Genomic DNA, 23286 nt, shown 5'->3' with positions numbered 1-23286 from the left:
GCCCACGACACTGTCAGCATGTAAAGCCCGGGGCAGGGTTTGGGCATATGCAGAGGCGGGGCCCTGGTCCACAGGCGTTCCTGACATCCCTCCTTTTCTGTGAGCGTTTCCCCCAGTAACGAATCCATGGCAGTAACATTCCTCACAGGCAAAGACTGGGGACTTGAAACCCTTTGCTGCTAACAGCAGCCCGTTTCCTGAAAAGTAGCTGGCAGGAGGAATGGAGGTTCTGAGAGAAAGGTGGGAAGCCGCTATCTCTGTGAGTGTTTATGTGAAGGCTTATCTTTCTTGAAGAGGTAGAGGAGGGGAGGAGGAGGAAGGGGGTGATCAGGCAGCCATTTTGGCAGCCTCACCCCCGTAGGAGGCCCAGAGCTGAATCAGAGGCAGGATCCACAGAAGAGAAGGGGGCGACAGAGTCCCCTCCCACTTGGGCACACGCCAGCCAGAGGCCAGCCAGCATCTCAGGGGAAAGCCGACTGCTGCTTCCAAGCTGAATTGGATGCTATCAATTTGTATGATTATTCAAGGATGTAATTTTCCTTTACAAGTGTGATGATAAGAAAGAGATGCTGAGGAGGAGCCAGGGGAAAACTTGCAAATTAATATATACACTAGTCTCCCTGTGTATGGACATGTGGGTTTACAGTTCCTACTAACTAGTACATTTCAACTCTCTTACACAACAGTAGCCCAACTCAGGGAGAAGAATTGGCAAATCTTATCAGCCTGCACAGCGAATATGGAAGCTGGCAAAACTCAAGCTGGCTTTGTCAGTGTTATCAAGGTTCTAACCAGGGTGCCCAGGTAGCTTAGTCGTTAAGCATCTGACTTCCACTCAGGTCATGATCTCATGGTTCATGAGTTTGAGCCCCGCATCGGGTGAGCTCGAGCCCCGCTTCCGATGAGCCCCGGATTTCTCTCTCTCTCCCTCTGTCTCTGTCTCTGCCCTTTGCTTGCGCGCCCTCTCTCTCTCAGAAAAAAAAAAAAAGTTCTAACCAGCTAGCGTGGGCTCTCAAGGTATTTGCCTGTGCACATGGCTGCTGTGGCTGACCCTCTGGGAAGATAGATACTTGGGAACCCATTTGATGGTTTGGGTTTATGGAAGGAAGTTTCTGTAGCGTTGCAAGAGGGTTTGGGTGGAATGTCCTATCCCTCCAGGGTTGCTGCCACCCCTGCCATTGAGAATGTCTTCTGGTTTCTTTTGGCATCTGTTGCAGCACTTTTTCATTGAAAAAAAAAATAGGTGAACATAATTTTTACAGCAAGTGGTAATTGTGTGCTTAAAACAAAAAACAAAAAACAAAACCCAGCAGGGCGCCTGGATGGCTCAGTTGGTTAAATGTCTGACTCTTGATTTCAGCTCAGATCATGATTTCACGGTTCCTGAGATCGATCCTGACATTGGGCTTTGCCCTGACAGTGTGGAGCCTGCTTGGGATTCTCTCTCTCCCTCACTCTCCACCCCCCCCCCCCCCCCCCCCCCCCACCTCATGCCTTCTCTCTCTCAAACACACACATACACATACTTCAAGAAATAAAGGACTTTCCCTTTAACAAAAGAGTAAATCTAATGTCATTTCTTGCTGTCTTTCCTCCTTGCAGGCATTTACCCCGTGGATATTTTGGAAGATGACCCTGAAAGGCATCTGGAAGCAACTCTGGGTTATTATGCGACACTCAGGGAAGGGATACGGTCCTCAGTAGAGGTTTTCTCTCTTCCCACTGGGGAGCAGGTATGTGTGATGTTCCTTGTTGGTAGAAAGCTCTGGAAAAATCTAGCTCACTAGAAAGTAGAATGTTAGTACTAGAATGAATATTATAGATTAAGAAAATAATAACTTCCAGAGTGAATGCTAGAATAATTCCACTTTGAGAAGCAGAAGGAATCCTAGAATAGGCTTTGGGAGTCCTGAGTATAAAGTCCAGTTATGCGAGGCAGTGAGTGAGACAGCCTGTTGTGAATCCCACATTTACTGCTTACTAGCTGTGTGATCTTGAGCAAGTGTCTTAACCTCTCTGGTTTTGGTGTTCTTATATTTAAAACTGGGACAATAACAGAGCTTACCTTGCACTGTTGTTATGGGGACTGAAGGAGACACTGTGTGATGCCTGGTTGGGCCTCAGTTTCCCCATGTGTAAAATGAAGGGATTGGTTGCTCTTTGGTCTCTAGGGTTTGGCTCAGTTTTAAAATTTTGTGATTTGGAATGAAGTTTTGTCAACTGGAATGAAATTATATAAAAAATGATTTTTAGTACCGATAAGATTGCATTTTTTAAAAAAAGTTTATTTATTTTGATAGAGAGCGAGTAGGGGAGGAGCAGAGAGAAGGGGAGAGAGAGAAAAGGGTAGAGACAATCCAAAGCAGATTCCATACTGTCAGTACAGAGCCCGATGTGGGGCTCGAACCCATGAACCATGAGATCATGACCGGAGCCTAAATCAGATGCTTAACCGACTGAACCACCCAGGTGCCCCAAGGTTGCCTTTTGAATAAGGACTGGAAGGGAACAGAGAGAAATGAAAAACATTTATTTGTTAGGATGGTGGGACTGGGGGTAAAATTTTAAAATCGTGTTACCTTTAAGAATGTTTTTTCCGCATGCAGTAAGTAAAAAGAATATGTGAATCTTGGGCTGTACCTAAGTCAGTCACGTTTCTTTCAGATTTGAGTCTGATGTTCGAAGAGACAGGATTTTCTTGTTTTACACATATGTAAGATTTTACTCGTATCAGATATCATTGCTGTCTACCCGGCATAGTAGGGTTGTTCCAGAGTTAATTAGAAAAGTGGCTTGTGCAGCTTGTATAGTGTGGCTTCCTTGAGATTTTGGAGATGCTAATGCATAATCAACTCCTAGATGAATCTCTGGGGTGATTCCACATTGTTGATCTGCAGAGGGAGGTCCCTGCACGCACACGCTTTCAGCGCCCCCTAGTGGCGGTTAAGCCGGAAGAGGACGCAAGCTGTCCATTAGGGTTAGGGTTGCTAATTCTTGGGGAGCCAGAGGCTGTGGGCTGCAGGGTGGGACGGAGTGTGGGGAAGCCTAGATAACCTGAGAGGCTGGTGAAATACAAGAGTTAGTCCTGGAGTACCTTAGGATGCAGTTTCAATCTTCTGCTTTCATTTCACGCTTATTTATGAGATTCCCTTCCTTAAAAAACCCGAATATGTAAGTGTGCTCAGTGAGCCAGTAATTTTAGTGTTCTTAGCAAAAACATAACAAAATAAGACAGTTTTTAAAATTAAGTTGTTTTTATGTGATAGAAATGTTGAAATGACTTTATATCTATCTGCTTCTCCCCCTTAAAGGAAAATAAGTTTCCACGAGAACATTATCCATTTGTTTTCCTACCATTTTAGCAATTACTTAAGCAATGGTAGCTGTTTTGTACCACTTAGTGGTTGAAATAGTCTAATTTGGGGTGGCATCGGACCTCCTCATTGCTTTTAGCAAATTTAACTTTTCTTTTTGAATCCAGAGAAATTTTTCCAAACAAAAAGGAAGATGAGAAAGCGGTTTGAGGATATGTCGTACCCCATCGATCTGGTTCTTCAAAAAGTCCTAATGAACTGTTTCCAGTCTTGAAATTGTCCTATCACGTTTAAACAGTAATACTTATGATTTTTTTTCTGGTAATAAACCACCGTATGCTGGGATAATTAATTGTATTATTCATTGCATAATTAATAATATTTTGTATAATATTTGGGAAACTGTAGCCAGGGACAGATAGAATTAAAAAAAACCAAAGCTAACTGCTGTGAACATTTTGACATGTTTCATTTGATTTTTATTTCTGCATATACATTTTAAACATTCACGTCCTCTCAGAATACAATATTGTCTGTAAGAAACATCTTTTTATGTCAATACAGTGCTCTGTGTGTATATTTTTGAAAATATTTTATTTCTGGGGGCGCCTGGGCGGCTCAGTTGGTTGAGCATCCGACTTTGGCTCAGGTCATGATCTCGTGGTTCATGAGTTCGAGCCCTGCATCAGGCTCTGCGCTGACAGCTCGGAGCTCAGAGCCTGGAGCCTGCTGTGGATTCTGTGTCTCCCTCTCTCTCTGGCCCTTCCCCACTCACGCTGTGTCTCTTTTGCTCTCAAAAATAAATAAACACTAAAAAATGTAAAAAAAAAAAAAAGATTTTATTTTTAAGTAATCGCTACACCCAAAGTGGGACTCAAACCTCCAACCCCAAGATCGAGAGTCGCATGCTTCACCCACTGAGACAGTCAGGGGCTCCTGTAAGTATTGTTTTTAATGGCCTGTAACAGCCCTCTAGTGGGTAAACTGTGCTTCACAGAACCACTGTGGGAGGGCCAGCTCGGAGACTGTCCCTAACGGTGACTTGAATTTGTTAAGAAACAGTTCTCCAAAACCACGGAGGCCTGCTGTAAACTTTTACAGGCATCCTGCCTGCCTCGCTCAGCTGACACATTCTTTTCTCATTTTCTTATACTCTCCTCAGTTTTCAAAACAGGCTTTGCAGTGGAACATGTTGGCCTTTTGCTTTGGGAGCCAGGAGCAGTGGGCTCGATGGCCCCAAAGAGGGCTGGGATGGCAGCGCTTTCGAGAAGGCTCTCGGACAGTCCCCGCATTACAGGCTCCACACATGCTGCTTGGTGTTCCTCTGGTTCATAAGCCCACAGGCACCGGCACTGAGGTTCTCTGCCCCTGGGCCGCCCCAGACCCAGAGCTGAGCCTGCAGGGCCCAGAGAGGATATGGGTTTATTGAGACGGCTTGCAGAGACCAGTGGCAGGGCGGCAGGCAGCCTGAGTGGCATCGTGGGTGGACACAGGCTTGTTGAGGCTGTTCCCATGGAGTGGCCACAGGAATACAGTGGAGGCCAGCCTGGCAGGTGCAAGCCCGAGGTGAGCGTGTGGCCATTGGCTTTTATAGGCTGAGGCCCAAGGGGGATTTGGGTGGGGGAGGCTGATGCTTCCCAAAGCATATGGAAGGGAGGGACTGGAAGGGTATCAGTTGAGTAGGTATTTAATCAGTCCTTGGATAGAGGGACAAGTAAACAAGGGATGGAGAGGGTGGGAGACAAAGGAAGGGCCTTTGTCACTTGCCACTTGTGTTTAGCTCAGAGTGGGTAAAGGTTTCCATTTCTAAATTGCCTCCATCCTGTCAAATTAACCTCCGTGTAACAGTTCTTTTGGTGAATATTGTGCTAGTTAATTGTTAAGTCATTTCCCGTGCCCTTACCAGGATGACAGAACAAAATGGTGATTTCATTATTTTTTTTTTTTCAGATTAAACTGGAAGCTTCGTCTGTTTGCTTTTGCACCATGTACCGTGACGAACCTCAACATAAAATATTAGCCTTGGTTAATCCCCAGGACACAAAGACAGGTTGGTGGTTATTAATGGATTGAGCAAGAATTCTGATTGAATTGCTTTTGCAGCTAATGGAATTAAATACATGGAATGGTGGTTGTACTCTTAGGCTGGACCTAGAAGAATATCAAGGCAGAAGTGATTGATTTTCAGCCTTTAGAGATCTGATAGTGCATTATTTTTGTTTATTGACACACATATTGGCTTTTGTATTAAGACACTAGACACCTTCGGAGAGCCTGAGCGGCTCAGTCGGTTAAGCGCCTGACTTCGGGTCAGGTCAAATCTCACGGTTTGTGGGTTCGAGCCCCGCATCGGGCTCTGTGTTGACAGCTCAGAGCCTAGAGCCTGTTTTGGATTCTGTGTCTCCCTTTCTCTCTCTCTGCCCCTCCCTGGCTCTCACTCTCTCTCTCTCAAAAATAAATAAACGTGAAAAAAAAAAAGACACTAGACACCCTCGTACCCACGATGACTGTGTTCCGAGCTGCCTTTGAGGGTAGTACTTGATGTTGTTGTTAATAACATGTACGGGCTGTGTGCAGAGGGCGGAGCCCTTTTGTTGGAGTGTCCCCACAGTCCTATGGAGCACAGGGACTATTCTTATCCCCCATGTACAAATCAGGCCTCTGATGGTCAAGTAATTTGCCTCGGGCCACACAGCTAGTGCATTGCAGGGGAGTTTTGCAAGGTGATGATTGGGTGGGGTTTTGTTTCTGGTGAGGAAGTTTATTTAATCTGTAACTCATTTATTCTTCCTCTGCATTATGAAGAGCCCATTTGTGACCGATTTCAGCTCCTTGGAGTGAGTGCTGAGTTGCATATGGGGTAGGGATCTGGGGCTGTTGGTAGCGGGTGGCAGGAGGTGGCTAGGGGAGAAGGTTCCCAGCCCATCATTCCACCTGGGGCCCAGGGCACCGGTGAGCTGTAAGCAAAACACCTTTGAAGTCTCTGACTTCAAGGGGGCCCCAATTTAAGTTCCATTCTATAAAAACTTTTTTTTTAAATGTTTATTTTATTGCTGAGATACACAGAGCATGAGCAGGACAGGGGCAGAGAGGGAGAGGGAGACACAGAATCTGAAGCAGGCTCCAGGCTCTGAACTGTCAGGGCAGAGCCCTGCGTGGAGCTCTAACCCACAAACCGTGAGATCATGACCTGAGCCGAAGTCAGAAGCTTAACCGACTGAGCCACCCAAGTGCCCCAGTTTCCTTTCTATTTTGGAAATTTTCTCCTTGATTATACTTTTCTGTGTTTTACGGATGTGTTTTTCGGTGACCATGTATTATTTTCCTAATAAGAAATTAAAAAAGACCAAACCAACCCTTTATCAGTCAGCCCCCTGTAAACAACGTGTTATCTGGTGAAAGTTTGGGGTTACAGATCTTTACAGTTTGCAGAGGGGGCTTTCTTCAGCTCTCCAGCCCCCCTGGAGAAAGACCTTTGCTTTTCACCCTGCGTACCCAGCGTTTGTACTCAGAGGACACTCTGCTTGATTGGTGTCACAAAGCCCAAGGTGATATCCTGGACTGGAGAAAGTTATTCAGCCCAGAGACTGTTGTTTCTGCTTCTTTTCTTGTTCATCTGGAGACACAAGTGTTCTTAGCCAGCTCTCTGTGGGAGTTTTTAGCATGTTGGCAAAGCCTCTTCATTGGTCCAAGGCTGAGAGTGGCTGCTGTGTGTGAGAGCTTTCTGGTTCAGGTTCAGGACTCCTTCCATTTCTGTCCAACAAAGCCTTGGTTGCCATGAACAAAGGGGCTATGAGAACCCCAGGCCTTCGGCATTGCCTTGAATTTGGGACTCCACCACCAGGTTAGCGAAAGTAACAAGATGTGCCCACAGGCACTCTTCGGTGAACAGATTGTCAACAAAACTCAAAATATCACTTGCCGATTTTAAGCAAACGTCCAAATATCAGCAGCGCTCCCCCCCTCCCCCCACCTTTCTTCGGCATTTAACAATATCCTGGTTATAGGTCTTTAACTATAATTTGCATAATGTAAACATGTGACTGACTCATAAATCTGTTTCCTATTTATACTGTACTTAATTTTTTGGTTGTTTTCAAGAATGTATTATAATAAATATTCATAAGCTATGAGAAATCTCACTCTGGACCTTTCCTTATATACAGTAGCGCTTTAAATAAAGTTTTCAAATGTTTTCCTACTGGCTGGGGCTCTGTGGTGCTTGCTGAAATTTTGCACGAGTTCCAGAAAGTGCGCAGGTGTTATGCGTACCTCACGCTCTTAAATCTAGTATTTCGAAGCCGACACGAGTGCATGAACGCACCTCCTGTAGCTGGTTTGAACTCGGAAGCAGTGGATGCTGTCGTAGACCCTCTTCCCAGCTCTGACCCGCTTGTCACATCACCCCCGTGCCTGGTTGTGACCATTGTGTCCCTGGTTCCTTTGTAATTCTGTATGGACAGTTACATCGGTGAAGGCCATGTGGGTGTTTGGGTGGACCCTAAAGGGATCTGAAGCTGTTTGATAAGCCCCATATAGGAGTTAATCGTTGAGAAGCTGGTTGAGTCCATCACAGCAATTCTCGATAACCCTGTGAGCAAATGGCAAACATCCTGGAGTTCTGAATTCCCGGGGGACAAGCAGTTAACGTGCATGACAGGCTGGTGTTGGGATGTAAGTCATGAAGCTCTCCAGCTTCTTCCTCAAAGACGCTGGAGATGCACTTTCCAGAAAGGTGGTTTGAGAAGCACGTGCCTTCGTCCCTGTGGGGTTCACTCTTCACTGTTTCTCTGATCAGAGGCCGGCCGGTCACCAATGCTGCTGAGGACCCCCATTCCTTAGTTGCCTCTCAAGGGCCTTATCTTTCATTTCTTTCCCCTTGTTTTATTATTCCTTCTATTTTTAAATTCTTAACTGATGTCAAGCGTTTACAGAGATGAAAAAATAACTCCTTATCAAAAAAAGCTGTGGTCTTTTTCTTTTCTCCTGCATTCAATCAAAACTGCTTACCCTAGCATTCCAGATTCCCACCAACTGATGGCCCTTGGCCTTTCCCATTTCCTCCTGTGATTTGCAGGGAAGCATAGGATGAACCCGGACGATGGTGTCAGAGACGACTAATTTGGCATCCTGGCTCTGCCAACCTCCTGGGCGACCCAGAGAAGTGATTTGACCCGAGCTCATTTGTCATTTGCAAACTGGGATGCCTCACTTCACAGGGTGGTGGTGAGCATGAAGTGATTTGTGGCAGAAAAGCTGATGACGCTCTGGACCGTCCAGGGCCAAGAGTAGGCGTGATGCCCGTCGTGTTTTTCCGTCACGGCGCCCTTGGCTCTTGCACGTGAGCCCACGTGGGGCTTGCTCTTCCTCCGTCTTCGAGTGTTGTGTGATAGAAGCAGGGGATTTTAGAGCGGGAGGCATTCTCGCCAAGTGCTGGCCACGCTTTGGCAGCTGCGTGACCTCCGGATGAATTCTGCCTGCACACCTCATGGATAGGCAGGCAGTACCACACTAGGCCAGGTTAGCCTGTGTTTGAACAAACCTAATTGTAAGAGAGTTGTTTTCCGTCTACTGATCCCAGACCGCCTCACGGGATAAGTGTCATCTAGTCCGTCCAAAAGCAACCAATGATCAAGGATGTGCCCGGGAGGACGTGTCTCTGCGCCACCCAGGGAAAAAGACACAGATGGCGGTTTTCATCCTCAGAAAGCACAGTGAGCCCCGGCATTGCAGTGGGGCTGCTGGACAGCAGACGTGACCTGGGACTGCGGTAATGGAAGGGTGATATCCCGGTGCAATTACAGATTTGTTCTCTTTGGTGCTGCTGAGACCGCATATGAAGCAAACTGGCACTCGTCCATGGAGAACAACCGGGGTGATGAGAGGGCTTGAAACCATTTGAACAAGGCTTGAAGAGACTAGGGCTATTCAGCTTTGGAGGAGGGATGCAGGGGTCCAGAAGCTCATGATTGCAGGGCTGTGTAGATCATTAGGTCCGGTATTTTCCAAGGAGATTTTGGGGGGGAGTGCGGTTGAATTTCAGGAGAGAAAAGGATGGATGATCTTTTGAATTTTATTTCAATCCTAAATATATCAAGGAAAAAGTTTGCAATTCCTACTAATACGCCTTTGATACTTATCTATCACTTATTAATCTAAAAAAAAAAAAGAAGAAAGGAAAATATGTCTCCCAGCTGAGAGCCCATAGCTAGAATTGAAAGATTTGTCTAAGGTTTATTTAAAAAAAATTTTTTTTAGGGGCGCCTGGGTGGCTCAGTTGGTTGGGCATCTGACTTCGGCTCAGGTCACGATCTTGCGGTCCGTGAGTTTGAGCCCTGCATGGGGCTCTGTGCTGACAGCTCAGAGCCTGGAGCCTGCTTCAGATTCTGTGTCTCCCTCTCTCTGCCCCTCCTCCACTCATGCTCTGTTTCTCTCTCTCTGTCAAAAATAAATTAAAAAAAATGAAAAAAAATCTTTTTATTTATCTTTGAGAGAGAGACAGAGTCAGAGTATGAGCAGGGGAGGGGCAGAGAGAGGGGGAGGTACAAAATTTGAAGCAGGCTCCAGGCTCTGAGCCATCAGTACAGAGCCCGATGCGGGGCTTGAACCCACGGACCTTGAGATCATGACCTGAGCCAAAGTCGGACACTTAGCCGACTGAGCCATCCAGATGCCCCTAAGGTTTATTTTTTAAAACAGCAAATGATGCCTCTTTTGTGGCAGGGCTAATAAAGTTGGTATGTAACTCTGTCAGAGTCTTGAGGGTGGTGTCTGGGGAGCACTGGGCTCTAGTCTGGGGCCTCTGCATCCTGGGATAGACTGTTCTATTCTGGCACACCTCTGAGTATTAGAACATTTCTTCGTAAGGAATCCAAACTGATATGCCCGTACGTCTCCTTCCTGGCCTGGTGCCCCCACTGGGGCCATCCAGGCTTGCAGTTGTAGGCAGGGCTCCTCCACACGATAGATCTTCCCAGGCGTGGGTCAGCTGCCATGTCTGACACACATTTCTCATTCTTCAGCTGCTCCCCCTGTGACATGGGCTCCAGGGTCATGACATCCTGGATTCTTTTCTGAGTCAGGTCTAGGCTTCTCCTGGAACATGGCGTCCAGGGCCCGTATCACGGACGCTGTCGAGGGAAGAACCTGGGTTTTGGAGTCACTTAGACCTGATTTCCAATCCTTGGTCCTTGGTGAGTGGGGTGGCCTGGGTTAAGCTATTTAGCATCTCTGAGCTTCAGTTTCCTGTCTTTTTACTCAGTGGTGTGGCCCGTGGCCCAGCTGTGAGATAGCACCAGGAAGCTTGTTAGAAATAAATGGCTGGAGGTGGAGCAGCTGGGTGGCTCAGTCGGTTAAGTGACAGGCCTCAGTTCAGGTCATAATGTCACGATGTGAGTTCAAACCCTGCTTTGGACTCTGCACTGGTGGTGTGGAGCCTCCTTGGGATTCTCTCTCTCTTTGTCTCTCTCTCTCTGCTCCTCTGCCACTTGCTCATACTCACGCATACTCTCTCTCTCTCTCAAGATGAATAAATAACTTACAAAAAAAAAAAAAAGAAATGCAATTACAGTTACTCATCATGCCTCGGCATTTCAGTGGAACCAACCAAAGGTTGACTCACCTCCAGCTGACAGCTCATTACCATGCATGCCTGGCTTCTGGGCTTTTTCAGCACAAACTCATTATTAAAGACATGGCCCCGTCCTCCAAAATTTGTGGAGTTGATGTTTTGAACCCACAGGAAAGACTACTTTTATTCCCATTATATGTATAAACAGATTTATTGAGACATAATTCACATGTCATACAATTATCCATTAAAACATTTTTTTAAATGTTTATTTATTTTTGAGAGAGAGAGAGAGAGGATGCATGTGAGCAGGGGAGGAACCGAGAGAGAGAGAGAGAAAGAGGAAGACGGGATCTGAAGATGGCTCAGTGCTAATAGCAGACAGCCCCACGTGGGGCTCCAACTCATGAACCTCGAGATCATGACCTGAGCTGAAGTCAGACACTTAACCGACTGACCACTCAGACGCCCCATACAACCACCCATTTAAAACCTATAGTTCGATGGTTGTTAGTATATTCATAGAGTTTTGCATTTACCACCGCTTGCTTTTCATTATCCCTAAAGGAAGCCAACCTGTCTCCCCTTGTGTGTCACTGTCTTCTGCCCACCTATCCTCCTCAGCCTTAGGCAATCTACTCTGTTTCTATGAATTTGTCTGTTCTGGATGTTTCATATGAATGGAGTCACGGCCTTTTGAGTCTAATTTCTTTCACTTAGCATGATGTTTTCAGGGATCATCCATGTTGTAGATGCTTTAGTACACTTATTTTTATGGTTCCACACTATTCCATTGTATGGATATACTACGTTTTATGTATCCATTTATCAGTTGTTGGACATTTGGGTTATTGCCACCATTGGGCTATTATGAATAATGCGGCTGTGGAAATTCACGTACGTGGTTTTGTGTGGATAGATATGCATATGTCTCTTTAAGTCAGCGTTTTTGTTTCCCTCAGATAGATACTCAGAAGTGCAGTTGCTGGATCACATGGTAGTTTTATTTTAAATTTTGTGAGGAACCTCCATACTGCTTTCCATAGGGGCTGCACCAAAGTACGTTCCCACCAATAGTGCGCAAATGTTTCTTTTTCTCCACATTCTCACCAAAGTCTTTTTGATACTAGCCTTTCTAACAGGTATGAGGTGATGTCTCATTATTATTTTGGCTTGCATTTCCCTGATGGTGAGTAATATTGGACACTTTGTCATGTACCTATTGGCCATGTGTATGACCTCTTTGGAAAAATGTCTACTCATCCTAAGTGTGTTTTGAGACTCAGTTTCCAGTGCGTGGAGGGGGTGTTTTCCCATACAACACCAAGTAATTCTCCATATACCAGCTGGGTGTTACACCATTCAACTCAGGTCTGACACCATCTATCCAGAGGTAGCATCGATCCCAGAGGATAAGGAATTCGATCCTATAAGACTCCCGAGTCCCTTCACATGCCAGTTACAAGCCCGGGCTATTGCTTTTACTTCTGACCAACTGGCTACATATTGGAGGTTCCCATGACCTTGTCTTTGAACTTTCTATGCCAGTTGCACATCTAGGTTGTTACCTGTTTTCAGACTGCTATAAAATCAGAGTTTTCTACTTCTTTAGTTTGATTTGTTTGCCAGAGTGGCTCACAGAATTCAGAGAAACATTTCATTTACTAGATTACTGGTTTATATAATAGGATATAACTCAGAACAGCCAGATGGAAGAGTTGTATAGGGTGAGGTATGAGGAATAGGCAAGGAGGTTTCGTGTCCACTCCAGGGATGCCATTCTTCTGTTAACTCCACATACTCACCAGCCTGGAAACTCTTCAAACCCCCTCCTTTATGATATGGACATGATAGTTTAAATCATTGGCCATTGGTAATTGATTCACCCCTTAGCCTCTCTCCTGTTCTCAGAGGTCAAGGTGATGGGATTGAAAGTTTCCATGGCTAATCACATGGCATGTTCTCCTAAAACCAGTCTCTATCTTTAGAAGCTGCAAAAATCATCTTGTTAACCTAACAAGAGACACCTTTGTCACTTAAGAAATTGTAATGAGCTCCTAAAGGAGCTCTGCCAGAAACAGGGATGAAGATCATCCCCGCCCCGTCTCTCTTTCTCTTCCTTGTTATAAATCACAGTATAACACAGATCCTCTGCCCATTTTGTAATCAGATTATTTGTTTTCTTTCCTATGGAGTTGTAGGAGTTCTTTATGTATTTTGTATACTAACCCTTTACCAAATATATGATTTGCAAATACTTTCTCCTATTTGGTAGGTTGCTTTTTCATTTTGTCGACGGTTTCCTTTGCTGTGCAGAGGCTTTTTAGTTTGATGTAGCCCCACTTGCTTATTTTGCTTTTGTTGCCTTTGCTTTTGGTGTCAGATCCAAAAATCGTTGCCAAGACCAATGTCAAGGAGTCATTGTGGTTTTTAAAGAATCTTATTTATTTTATGTTTATTTTTATTTTTTAGAACCATTGTGGTTTTGATTTGCATTTCCCTCATGACTAATGATGTTGAACATCTTTTCAAGTGTTTACTGGCCATTTTTATGTCTTCTTAGGAAGAATTATCTATTTCAGACTCTTTGTCCATTTTTACATTGGATTATTTGTGTTCTTATTTTTGAGTTGTAAGAATTCTTTATGTATTCTGGACACAAGTCCCTTATTAGGTATATGATTTGCAAAAAATTTTCTCCTCTTCTATGAGTTGTCTTTTTACTTTCCTTTTAGTGTCCTTAGAAGCACAAAAGTTTCAAATTGAAAAGAAAATTTAAATTTATTTATTTTTAGAGAGAGAGAGAGAGAGAGCAAGTGGAGAGTGTCAGAGAGAGAGGGGAGAGAGAGAATCCCAAGCAGGCCCCGCACTGTCAGCATAGAGCCTGATGTGGGACTTGCACTCACAAACTGTGAGATCGTGACCTGAGCTGAAATCAAGAGTTGGACGCTTAACCAACTGAGCCACCCGGGCACCCCTAAAATTTTTTGTTATGGCCAGTTTATCTATGTTTTGTTGCTTGTGCTTTTGTGTCATATCTAAGAAGTCTTTGCTTGTTTGAAGAGCAGGTCCTTCCATCCAGTTACCCTTCCTTCTGGCTGTTTAGTTAATGTCATTTAGCCTTCGACAGTGTGCATTCTTTTTTTTAAGTTTATTTATTTTATCTTCAAGTAATCTCTCCACCCAATGTGGGGCTTAAACTCATGACCCTGAGATAAGGAGCTGCATGCTCTCCTGACTGAGCCAGCCAGGTGCCCCTGAAGGTGTGCACGTTATTTTTTAATCCAAATCATTTTAAAAATGCTGTTTTTTTTTTTTTTATTCATGCAGTTATGATACCACTAAATATACACCCAACCTGTTATTTAGCATATATTTCTGGTTCATCCATAAGGAGATTTAAAGATGTTTTCTGAAATGCATGCCTGAAATTAAGAATGGAGGAAATCTGGCTCGTGAAATTAGGATTACTGTGTTTAGGTATTTTCCGAACACTAGCCTGGCACGCTTGTTAGAAAAGGTAAGCGAGGCCAGTTTGTCTTCTTTGGTCTTGGTGAATTCATGCTGATTTTATTTTTTAATTTTTTTTAATGTTTATTTATTTTTAAGACAGAGACACAGAGCACGAGTAAGGGAGGGGCAGAGACAGGGAGGGAGACACAGAATCCGAAACAGGCTCCAGGCTCTGCACGGTCAGCACAGAGCCCAATGTGGGGCTTGAACTCGGGAACAGTGAGATGACCTAAGCAGAAGTTGGACGCTCAACCGACTGAGCCACCCAGGTGCCCCAATTCATGCTGATTTTAAATCCAGTCTTTCTTTTCTAGGGTCGTTATGGACCATCTTTTATAATTCGTTCTAGACTGTCATGAGGAGGGGATGTTCAGGGAACCAGACATTGGTTCCCAGATCTACATCTTCTCCTAACACATTAGGATAGTTCTGGCTCATTTGTTTTTTGTTTTGTTTTGTTTTGTTTTTTTTGGCCCAACCCTGGCCTCCCATACTCTCAGAGATTAAGGGTTACAACTTCAGGATTACATTCGCAGGACTTTCTGGCTCCTGGGACATAAATTCCCTGTGTCTAGAGACTTGAGCTTTTCTGAAAGTAGCTAACGCACCCCTCTTGCCTTTGCACTATTTCCAGTTGCCAACCTTGCTCCTGATTTGGAGCAAGTGAAGATGGTCCTCTGTGACCATTAGAGCATCTGGCTAAGGAATGTTTCTACCTCCAGGTTCTCGAGTTTAGGCACAGCTCACTCTCTTTTCTTGAATATTTTCCTAGCCTGCCCAAACTTACTCACTGCTGCAGTCTTTCCCATATGACTTTAAAGGATTGTGCTGGGCCTGGGGACCTGTCCTTGGTTATGGGGGTGCCTCTTACCCTCTACACTTGGTCTTTTAACATCTGACCCTCTCTGTTGGAAGGTGTCTCGGCAAGCTCCTGGGCCCCATGTATAGTCTTCCTAGATGATGTCTACCTATTTTCCGTGTTAGGAAACCTGCCAGATTTTTTTTTTCAGCTCTTTTTCTGACAATTGTCTTTTTGATATATTTTTCATATAAAACCCAGTGGTCAGATGATCAGAGGAGACGGTGAAGAATACCAGAGGTTGATTAAAAATGGTAATTTATAATTCAGTCAAATGAAAGAGAGTTAATGCTACAGCATTATAGAAGTTTCTGGAATAAGGGGTCTTTTGGGTATTGCTGGGTGGAGGGAGGGGCCAGCCCTGGTTCTTGGCAGGGAGGTGACAGTCTGGTCAAAATAGGGGGCGGGAGTTCTCCACTGTCTATTTTCTGGGATCGCTGGTTCTCTTTCCTGGCATTTGGGCTCACTGGTGGTCACACAGTGGTCATAGGGGCTGCCCCTCTGCCCTGCAGGGCTGGGGGCTCTGGACCCAAAGGAGCACCTGCAGAGGCACAGGGGACCCAGAAGCTCATCCCGCCACCCTGCCACTGCCCCCCAGCAGCTTCCCATCTTGCAGTCTGGCCATGACTCACCTGGTCCCTTCTTTGAATGTTTTAAAGTTTCCTTTCACAGAACCTTCTCATTATGCTCTGGGCCCTTGGGTGCTGGGAGGCCATGCTGAGGGCAGTTAGATGCCTCGTGATGCTCTGGAGGATGGTGGGCTCTGGGGCTGGAGACAGGGGTCCTGTTTGGTTCTTCAGCTCTTTGCAGAGTGCCTTATGTGTGCCCAGAAGGGAGGATGAGTGGGAACACAAGCCAACAGATCCTTGGGAGGATGGTTAGAGCCCAGGGGAGGGATGCCTGGTGGGGAGGGCACGGGTTGGGGAAACAGTGGGAAGGACGGGACTGGGGGTGGATGGCAGGTACGGGGAGGAGGGGCTGGGAATGGCTCAGCTCTCAGCTGGGCTTGGCGCTGGTGCCTACAGTGCTGGGCAACCGGGAGGGAAAATCACCTTGTGGGTGAGGGGAAGCAGTGCTCGCGTCTGAAGGGGTCTGTGGGAGCTCAGATTGGAGGGTGGGGTCTGGGTGGGGTCCTGGGTGCACCTTCAATGTGGGGCACATCCCTGGTGGCCGTTCATTCTCGAGTCATTTCCGGTGGCTCATCTCCGTGGGCGGACCGTCGGCTCTTGGACGGGAGGGCTCTTCCGGGTGGGTGTTGGGCCAGTTCTCGTCGGCTCCCTGTGCAGGGGCGGGTTGGGGGTGGCGGTGGGGGTGGGGGCGGCAAGGCTGACAAACAACGGGATACTTCCGGCGCAGGCAGCCGGAGGAGAGATTGTTTGTGGTCTTTTCACCGCATGTTGACTTCTCTGATTAGAACATCTATCCCCCTAGCTCTCTTCCAGGACGTTTTGTGACCAAGCATAACACTCATCCTTCAAATTGCTGCTAATTTATTTACAGTTTTTGGTGATTGCATGTCATGTGCACCCTGAGAAAAACAAGCAGGGAATCAAAAAATGATGATTTTTCCTGGAAAAGCATGCCCATTCTAGGCCTGCAGCGACAGCAACGAGCCAAGGCAAACATTCAGATGAAACTGGAACCTGTGTGGAGCCCGCCTTCCCAGTGGCCGTCGCGGGGCCGGGCGGGATTGCGACATGCCAGGCCCCCGTCCAGGCCTTCTGGGGGCCGCGTTTGGGGCAGGTGGGTGGTGGGTCGGGGGTAGGGGGTGGAAGGTGTGCCCCTGAGGTGCCCAGGGAGCTTCAGAATTGGGGAACCCTATCTGGGATGCTCCTCACCCCTGAGTGTGCTGTCTGGATTTTGGAGAGGGGTCAAGGGGGCAAGGCCAGAAGGTGACGGTGGAAGGGTGCTGCGAATTTGTGACTCCCAGAAAGGGAGCTCTTAATCCTGAGTGGGCCTTAAAGGGAGAGGCCTGGCCTCCTGGCGGGTAGGGTGGATGGGGCTTAAACACAGCTCCGTTTCGTGGGATGAACCTGCCGATGTGACTCGATGAAACGGTGGTTTCTGTCTATCCAGTAAAAAGCAAGCTTATATGGCAGGAGGGGGGTGGTTGGGGGAGAGGCTTGTTGGCCTGGTAAAGTCTGAATTTCAGCACGTGGGGAAGTCACTGCAGTTTTTCTGGCTCTGAAGTGTGATGGCCCCTCAGACTCGCGAAGCCAAGTGTAACCAGGGACCCCACCTGGTAACCACCTGGTTACCAGGCACCCCGTTGGTGCAGCCTCCCAGGACTGTGCGGACTTGGGATCCTTATGTTTGAGTCTGTGCTTGCTTTTTGGTGATGCAGAGGGCCCAAGATGGGTCCCTCGCCCCACTTTCCACATTAGTGGAGTCTCACTGAAGTGGGTTTGACAGTTTGGGGGAAAAGAGCGCTGGCCAGAAATGCAGCTTCAGTTTAAATACCTGTTCCCCCTTGGCAGCTAAGGTGCCCGTGTGACCATGGACGTGAGGCCGGGACCAGGTGGCCCCCAGGTTAAGTAGGACCCGAGTTCCCTTAAGCTAGAGAAGCTCCACGCTGGAAGCCGAGGGTTCTGTTTTCCTTGGGCAGTGACCGATGCAGACTGAAGAGCCACTCACAGTGACAACATCGTGTTTTGGGAACACATGTTGGCTATTGTTTGGGATTTTCTTCATTATTCCGTGTTAATTTATGGCACTTACTGTGAGTTGGATTTAAACGTAGGGGAAAACAGCATCCCACAAACAAAGACATGTCATTCTTACCAAGGGACTAATGGTATTTGCAAAACAGGGAAGGTCCAAGGAAAATATTTCTAGTGCCAAAGATGGAGCCATTGTCTGGGGTGTGGGTGCGTCTTTGAGGCATCTGAGGGTTTTACCACTGCATCTAGGGCTGTCTGCACCTTTCTCTGCTTCCCTGAGCCCTGAGAAACTCACCGCGTTTGCCTTGGTCCAGACTGGTGATTTTAAGTTTCCTTTCCTAGATGGACTAGCTTTGGTGTGGGTTTCTTTCCTTCCTTCCTTCCTTCCTTCCTTCCTTCCTTCCTTCCTTCCTTCCTTTTCTTTCCTTCTTTCCTTCCTTCCTTCCTTCCTTCCTTCCTTCCTTCCTTCCTTCCTTATTTATTTATTTATTTATTTTGAGGGGAGCCTGGGTGGCTCAGTCAGTTGAGTGTCAGACTTCGGCTCAGGTCATGATCTCACCATTCCTGAGTTTGAGCCCCCGCGTCGGGCTCTGTGCTGACAGTTCAGAGCCTGGAGCCTGCTTCAGGTTCTGTGTCTCCCTCTCTCTCTGCCCCTCCCCTGCTCATGCTGTCTCTCTTTTTCAAAAATAAGTAAACATTAAAAATAATTAAGTTTACTTATTGTAGAGAGAGACAGACAGAGACACAGAGAGAGACAGAGGGGGAGAGAGAGAGAGAGAGAGAGAGAGAGAGAGAGAGAATCCCAAGCAGGCTCCACACTGTCAGTACAGAGCCCGATGTGGGACTCAAACTCATGAACTGTGAGATCATGACCTGAGCCGAAATCAACAGCTCGACGTTTAACTTACTGAGCCACCCAGGAGCCCAGTGTGAGTTTCTTTCTGCCCCAACACCTTGCATTCCAGCGGCACCTCAGGAACCAGGCACCCCATCTTGTCCCTCTTCCTTGAATTAAACTCTTAGACTTATGAAAACAAAATTGCTTAAGGCAAGAGAGGCCTGAGAACTACAGGGAGGCTGTTGCAAATATACTGCAAACCAGATGTTTCTTTCTCTATGGCAGAGAGGCGCCCGAGTTCATGGGGCATCTGGGGAAGTGTTTTCCTTTAAGGAAGACATCTGTATGGAAATGGTAGCCCAAGTAATGTAATGTGACAGTTGCTATGTCAACTTGCGTATTTTTCCCCTCCCCTTAAATTATTGACCGGCTCGGTCAATGTTGCATAAAAGTCATGTAATGCCTTGGAATGTGTTTATGTGCTGTCCTCTGCCAGAACTTTTTCAACGTTTTTTTTTTTTTTTTTCCTATGTGTATTTTGCTTTTGGGAAGATGGCCTGTCACTTTGGTTTAACTGTACTCTTTTTTTGTGGAATTACATATTTCTTAGATTTGTAACGGGGCAATCAATGGCAGCTTAGACTCCGGGGGAGCGATCAAGTTAAGGCAGAGGGTGGGCAGTAGGGGGACTTGAAGCCCCTTCAGTTGTGATCGAAGAAGTATAGACCATGGGCCAGGACATGAACAGCTTGCAGTTAGTGTGGGGGAGGTAAGGGGTGTGTGTGTGTTGTGTGTGTGTGTGTGTGTGTGTGTGTGTGTGTGTGTGTGTAAACCCTTTCCTCTTTGGTTCCTATGATGTTACGGGGGCAGGAACCTTCTCTGTGTCTCTGCTGTGTATCTAGCTGCCTGCTGGCTGCCTTGACCTTGTTAGCTTTAACAGGCATTTCAAAACTAAAGCCTTTACGTCTCCTCTTGTCCTCACTTCTTCCTGGGGAAGGCACCTGCATCTTCCACTCAGGCTTGAGAGCTGGCTGCCAACCTCTGCCCCACCCTGTGTCTTCGGCCTTAGCCCAGTCTGATTCCTCAGGTGGTGTTTTCTGTCCTCTGGGAATCTCCCTCCCCACCAGCCTGACTGCTGTGGTCAGCCCCTGTTCACTTCTTGTCTGGATCAACACTTGTTCTCCCTGCCTCCAGCCTCACCTAAAACCATTCTCTACACTCCATCAGGGAGATCCTTCTCCAACAACCTTTTTTTTTTTTTAAACAACAACACTTTTTTAAAAATGTTTATTTGAGAGAGAAAGAGAGACAGACAGACAGTATGAGCGGGGGAGGAGCAGAGAGAGAGGGAGACACAGAATCCAAAGCAGGCTCCAGGCTCTGAGCTGTCAGCTCAGAGCCCAACACAGGGCTCAAACTCATGAACCATGAGATCATGACCTGAGCCAAAGTCAGACGCTTAACCGACTGAGCCACCCAGGCGCCCCAAACTTTTCTTTTTTTTTAACTTCAAAATGGCTAATGCCTCCTACCTGGGCATAATCCAACTGTTCTCTTTTTTGTTTTTCATTACAAAAATTAAAAAAAAATTTATTTTATTTTTGAGAGAGAGAGAGAGAGAAGCAGAGTACAAGCAGGGGAGGGACATAGAGAGTGGGAGACACAGAATTTGAAGCAGGCTCCAGGCTCTGAGCTGTCAACACAGAGCCTGACTCAGGGCTTGAACCCTCAAGCTGTGAGATCATGACCTGAGCTGAAGTTGGATGCTTAACTGACTGAGCCACCCAGGTGCCCCCCCCGCCCCCCATTTTTTTAAGTTTATTTATTTTGAGAGAGAGATCACACCAACCTGGGGGAGAGGCAGAAAGAAAGGGGGAGAGAGGATCCCAAGCAGGCTCCACACTGACAGCGCAGAGCCCAGTGTGGGGCTCGACTTCACGAATCGTGAGATCGAGACCTGAGCCGGAAAGGAAGAGTTAGACGCTCAACCAACTGAGCTACCCAGGCACCCCCTCCCCGCCACCCCAACTGTTCTCTTTCTAAAACACTACTCTGATTATGTCTCTCATTGGTCAGACTATTCTAGAAACTTCTGAAGCTAATATCTCAGCCTGGTCCCCACAGCCTCCAGGTCTGAAGCCCAGTCTGGCTCAGGACTTTCATTGGCATTCTGCCCCAGCACCCCCCCCCCCCACCCCCCGCCGAAAGACTGCTGGTCTGAATATTCGTGTGCCCCATAAATTCTATGTTGAAATCCAAACCCAGTGGGATGGCATTAGGAAGTAGGGTTTGGGGGAGGTGCTCTACCCTCATGAATGGGAATCAGTGCCCCTACTAAAGAGACCCCAGAGGGCTGCCTTGTCCCTTCTGCCCTGTAAGGACACCGTGAGAAGTTAGCAGTTTGGAATGTGGAAGGGGGCTCTCACCAGAGCCTGCTCATGCTGGCAGCCTGCTCTCAGCCTCCCAGAACTACCAGAAACATGTTTCTGTTGTTTACAAGCCTGTACAAGTCCGTGGTGTTTTGTCACATCAGCCCAAATGGATGAGCGCACAGCCCCTGGGTGGGTGCGTGACGGCCGCTCATGCCCGAGAGTGCTGGTCATGGTGTGTGTGGTCACGGCCTGGTCACCTGTCCTGCCCCTGCTGATGCCAAGTGCAGTGCCTGGCCCTTGTCCTTGTTTGCTGAATGAGTGGCAGGCCCCTTCCCCCACCCGAAGCACAAAATGAAATCCTAAAGCATCTGCCCTAGTAAGGTCTTTCCATGCTGATCTCTCCTTTCTTGTCACAGTGTCTTTTTCTTGTCTGTTCCTCATCTTTCATCCCTTTCTTTTTGTTTTTAAATTTTTTTTTAAACGTTTATTTATTTTTGAGACAGAGAGAGATAGAGCATGATCAGGGGAGGGGCAGAGAGAGAGGGAGACACAGAATCGGAAGCAGGCTCCAGGCTCTGAGCCGTCAGCCCAGAGCCCGACGCGGGGCTCGAACTCACGGACCACGAGATCGTGACCTGAGCCGAAGTCGGATGCTTAACCGACTGAGCCACCCAGGCGCCCCGTCATCCCTCTCTTTCTGACTCTGTCAGCTTTCGTCGGGGCCTGGCCCTTGGCTCTGTCCTTTTGTCTCTCCTTCACGTGGAGATTGGGGGATCTGGAACCAACAGGACTCGGTTCACACCCAGTCCCAACGCTGCTGTTTATGGGCACCTGGCCTTGACCAGGTTTCTTAACTCCTCTGAGCCTCACCTGAAAAAAAAAAAAAAAAAAAAGAATCAGCCGTGCAAGCATTAACTGAGATACTGCCCTTGGCGCTGTGCCAGATGCTTGGTGAGTGCTTGCACCTGTGGTTGTGGTACATGTTCTTGTTTTAAAACTGTAACTGGGTCATGCCCCTTTTTTTCTCCAAAGCATGGTGGCTGGCAGTGGTCTGCAGAGTACGTAGGCCCTTGAGTCCTCCCTGATTGGCCTCCTCCCTTCTCCCCACGCTGTCCGCTCTGGCACCCTGCAGTTCCTGTCCTTGCCCGTCATGCTGTGCCCTCTCACATCTCTGAGGCCCCGTCACCTACGGTACCTGGAGTCCCCTTTCCTACCTGGGCTGATGCATCCTTCAGGCCTGCTGGGGGTGCCTTCCACCACAGGCTCTCCCGGCCCCTCAGTAGGAATGCCTGCCTCATCCTCTCTGGTGCCCTGTAGCACGCAGCCTCCATCTGACTTCACTGTATTCCGTTTCACGTCCCAGGCAATTGTCTCCTCCTCGGAGTTGTCAGTGTCTTAAGCCAGAGTCTAAATTTAATCCCTTGAGTGGATTTACTATGTGCTTTGCACATAATAGTGACTCAACATGTGGGTTACATGAGCAACATGTGCTTCAGAATCGTGACCTTCGGAGGGTCTGTGTATGATGTGGGTGCATCCTGCTGCCTGCCTGTGTGTTGGGGCAGATGAGGAGGGACGGTGAGCACAACCACAGGTGCTCCTGCCTCCTCCCTGGATATTGCTCATCCATCACAGTGCTCCTTTCACAGTGCTCCTCCTTGCTGAGTTAGAACGTGGCCTCAAAATCCTTCTCCGGAAAGGGGCGCCTGGGGGACTCAGTCAGCTGAGCCTCTGACTTTGGCTTAGGTCATGACCTCGTGGTTCATGGGGTCAAACCGGGCATCGGGCTCTGTGCTGACAGCTTGGAGCCTGGAGCTTCGGATTCTGTGTCTCCCTCTCTCTCTGCCCCTCCCCCACTTATGTGTGCGCTCGCGCTCTCCCCCCCCAAAAAAAATAAATAAATAAAAACATTAAAAAAAATCCTTGTGAGGAATGCTCGCCTCTGTCACAGCCCATCTATCCTTTCAAGGACAGGTGACAACCGGTTCTCCCTGACCCGTACTATGGAAAAATCTTGTCAACTTCTTAGCAATGATTGCTTTGCTTATTTATTCATTATAAAAAGCATGTTTAAACAAAAAAGGACTTAGCTCCTTTAAGAGATCTTGGGAGGCAAGATGAAAGGTTTAAAAATTTTGTCAGGGGATGCCTGGGTGGCTC

At 47.2% G+C, this 23286-nt stretch overlaps 1 protein-coding gene across 3 annotated transcripts in view; it reads left to right on the top strand.

Moving 5' to 3' along the window:
- The window catches only part of LOC122221671 (protein FAM169B-like), an 88381-nt gene that overhangs the window by 19143 nt on the left and 45952 nt on the right, over window positions 1-23286 (top strand). For 2 of the 3 annotated variants that reach the window (XM_042941107.1, XM_042941105.1), the window contains exons 2-3: window positions 1603-1733; window positions 5265-5364. In XM_042941107.1, coding sequence (XP_042797041.1) covers window positions 1603-1733; window positions 5265-5364 — 231 coding nt within the window. Of the gene's footprint in view, window positions 1-1602; window positions 1734-4332; window positions 4881-5264; window positions 5365-23286 lie in introns of those variants that run through there. The other variant, XM_042941106.1, reaches the window with a different exon arrangement.

This window comes from Panthera leo, chromosome B3, assembly GCF_018350215.1.
Source record: "Panthera leo isolate Ple1 chromosome B3, P.leo_Ple1_pat1.1, whole genome shotgun sequence".
Taxonomy (NCBI): Eukaryota; Metazoa; Chordata; class Mammalia; order Carnivora; family Felidae; genus Panthera; species Panthera leo.
This window is presented reverse-complemented; position numbering and strand designations above follow the sequence as displayed.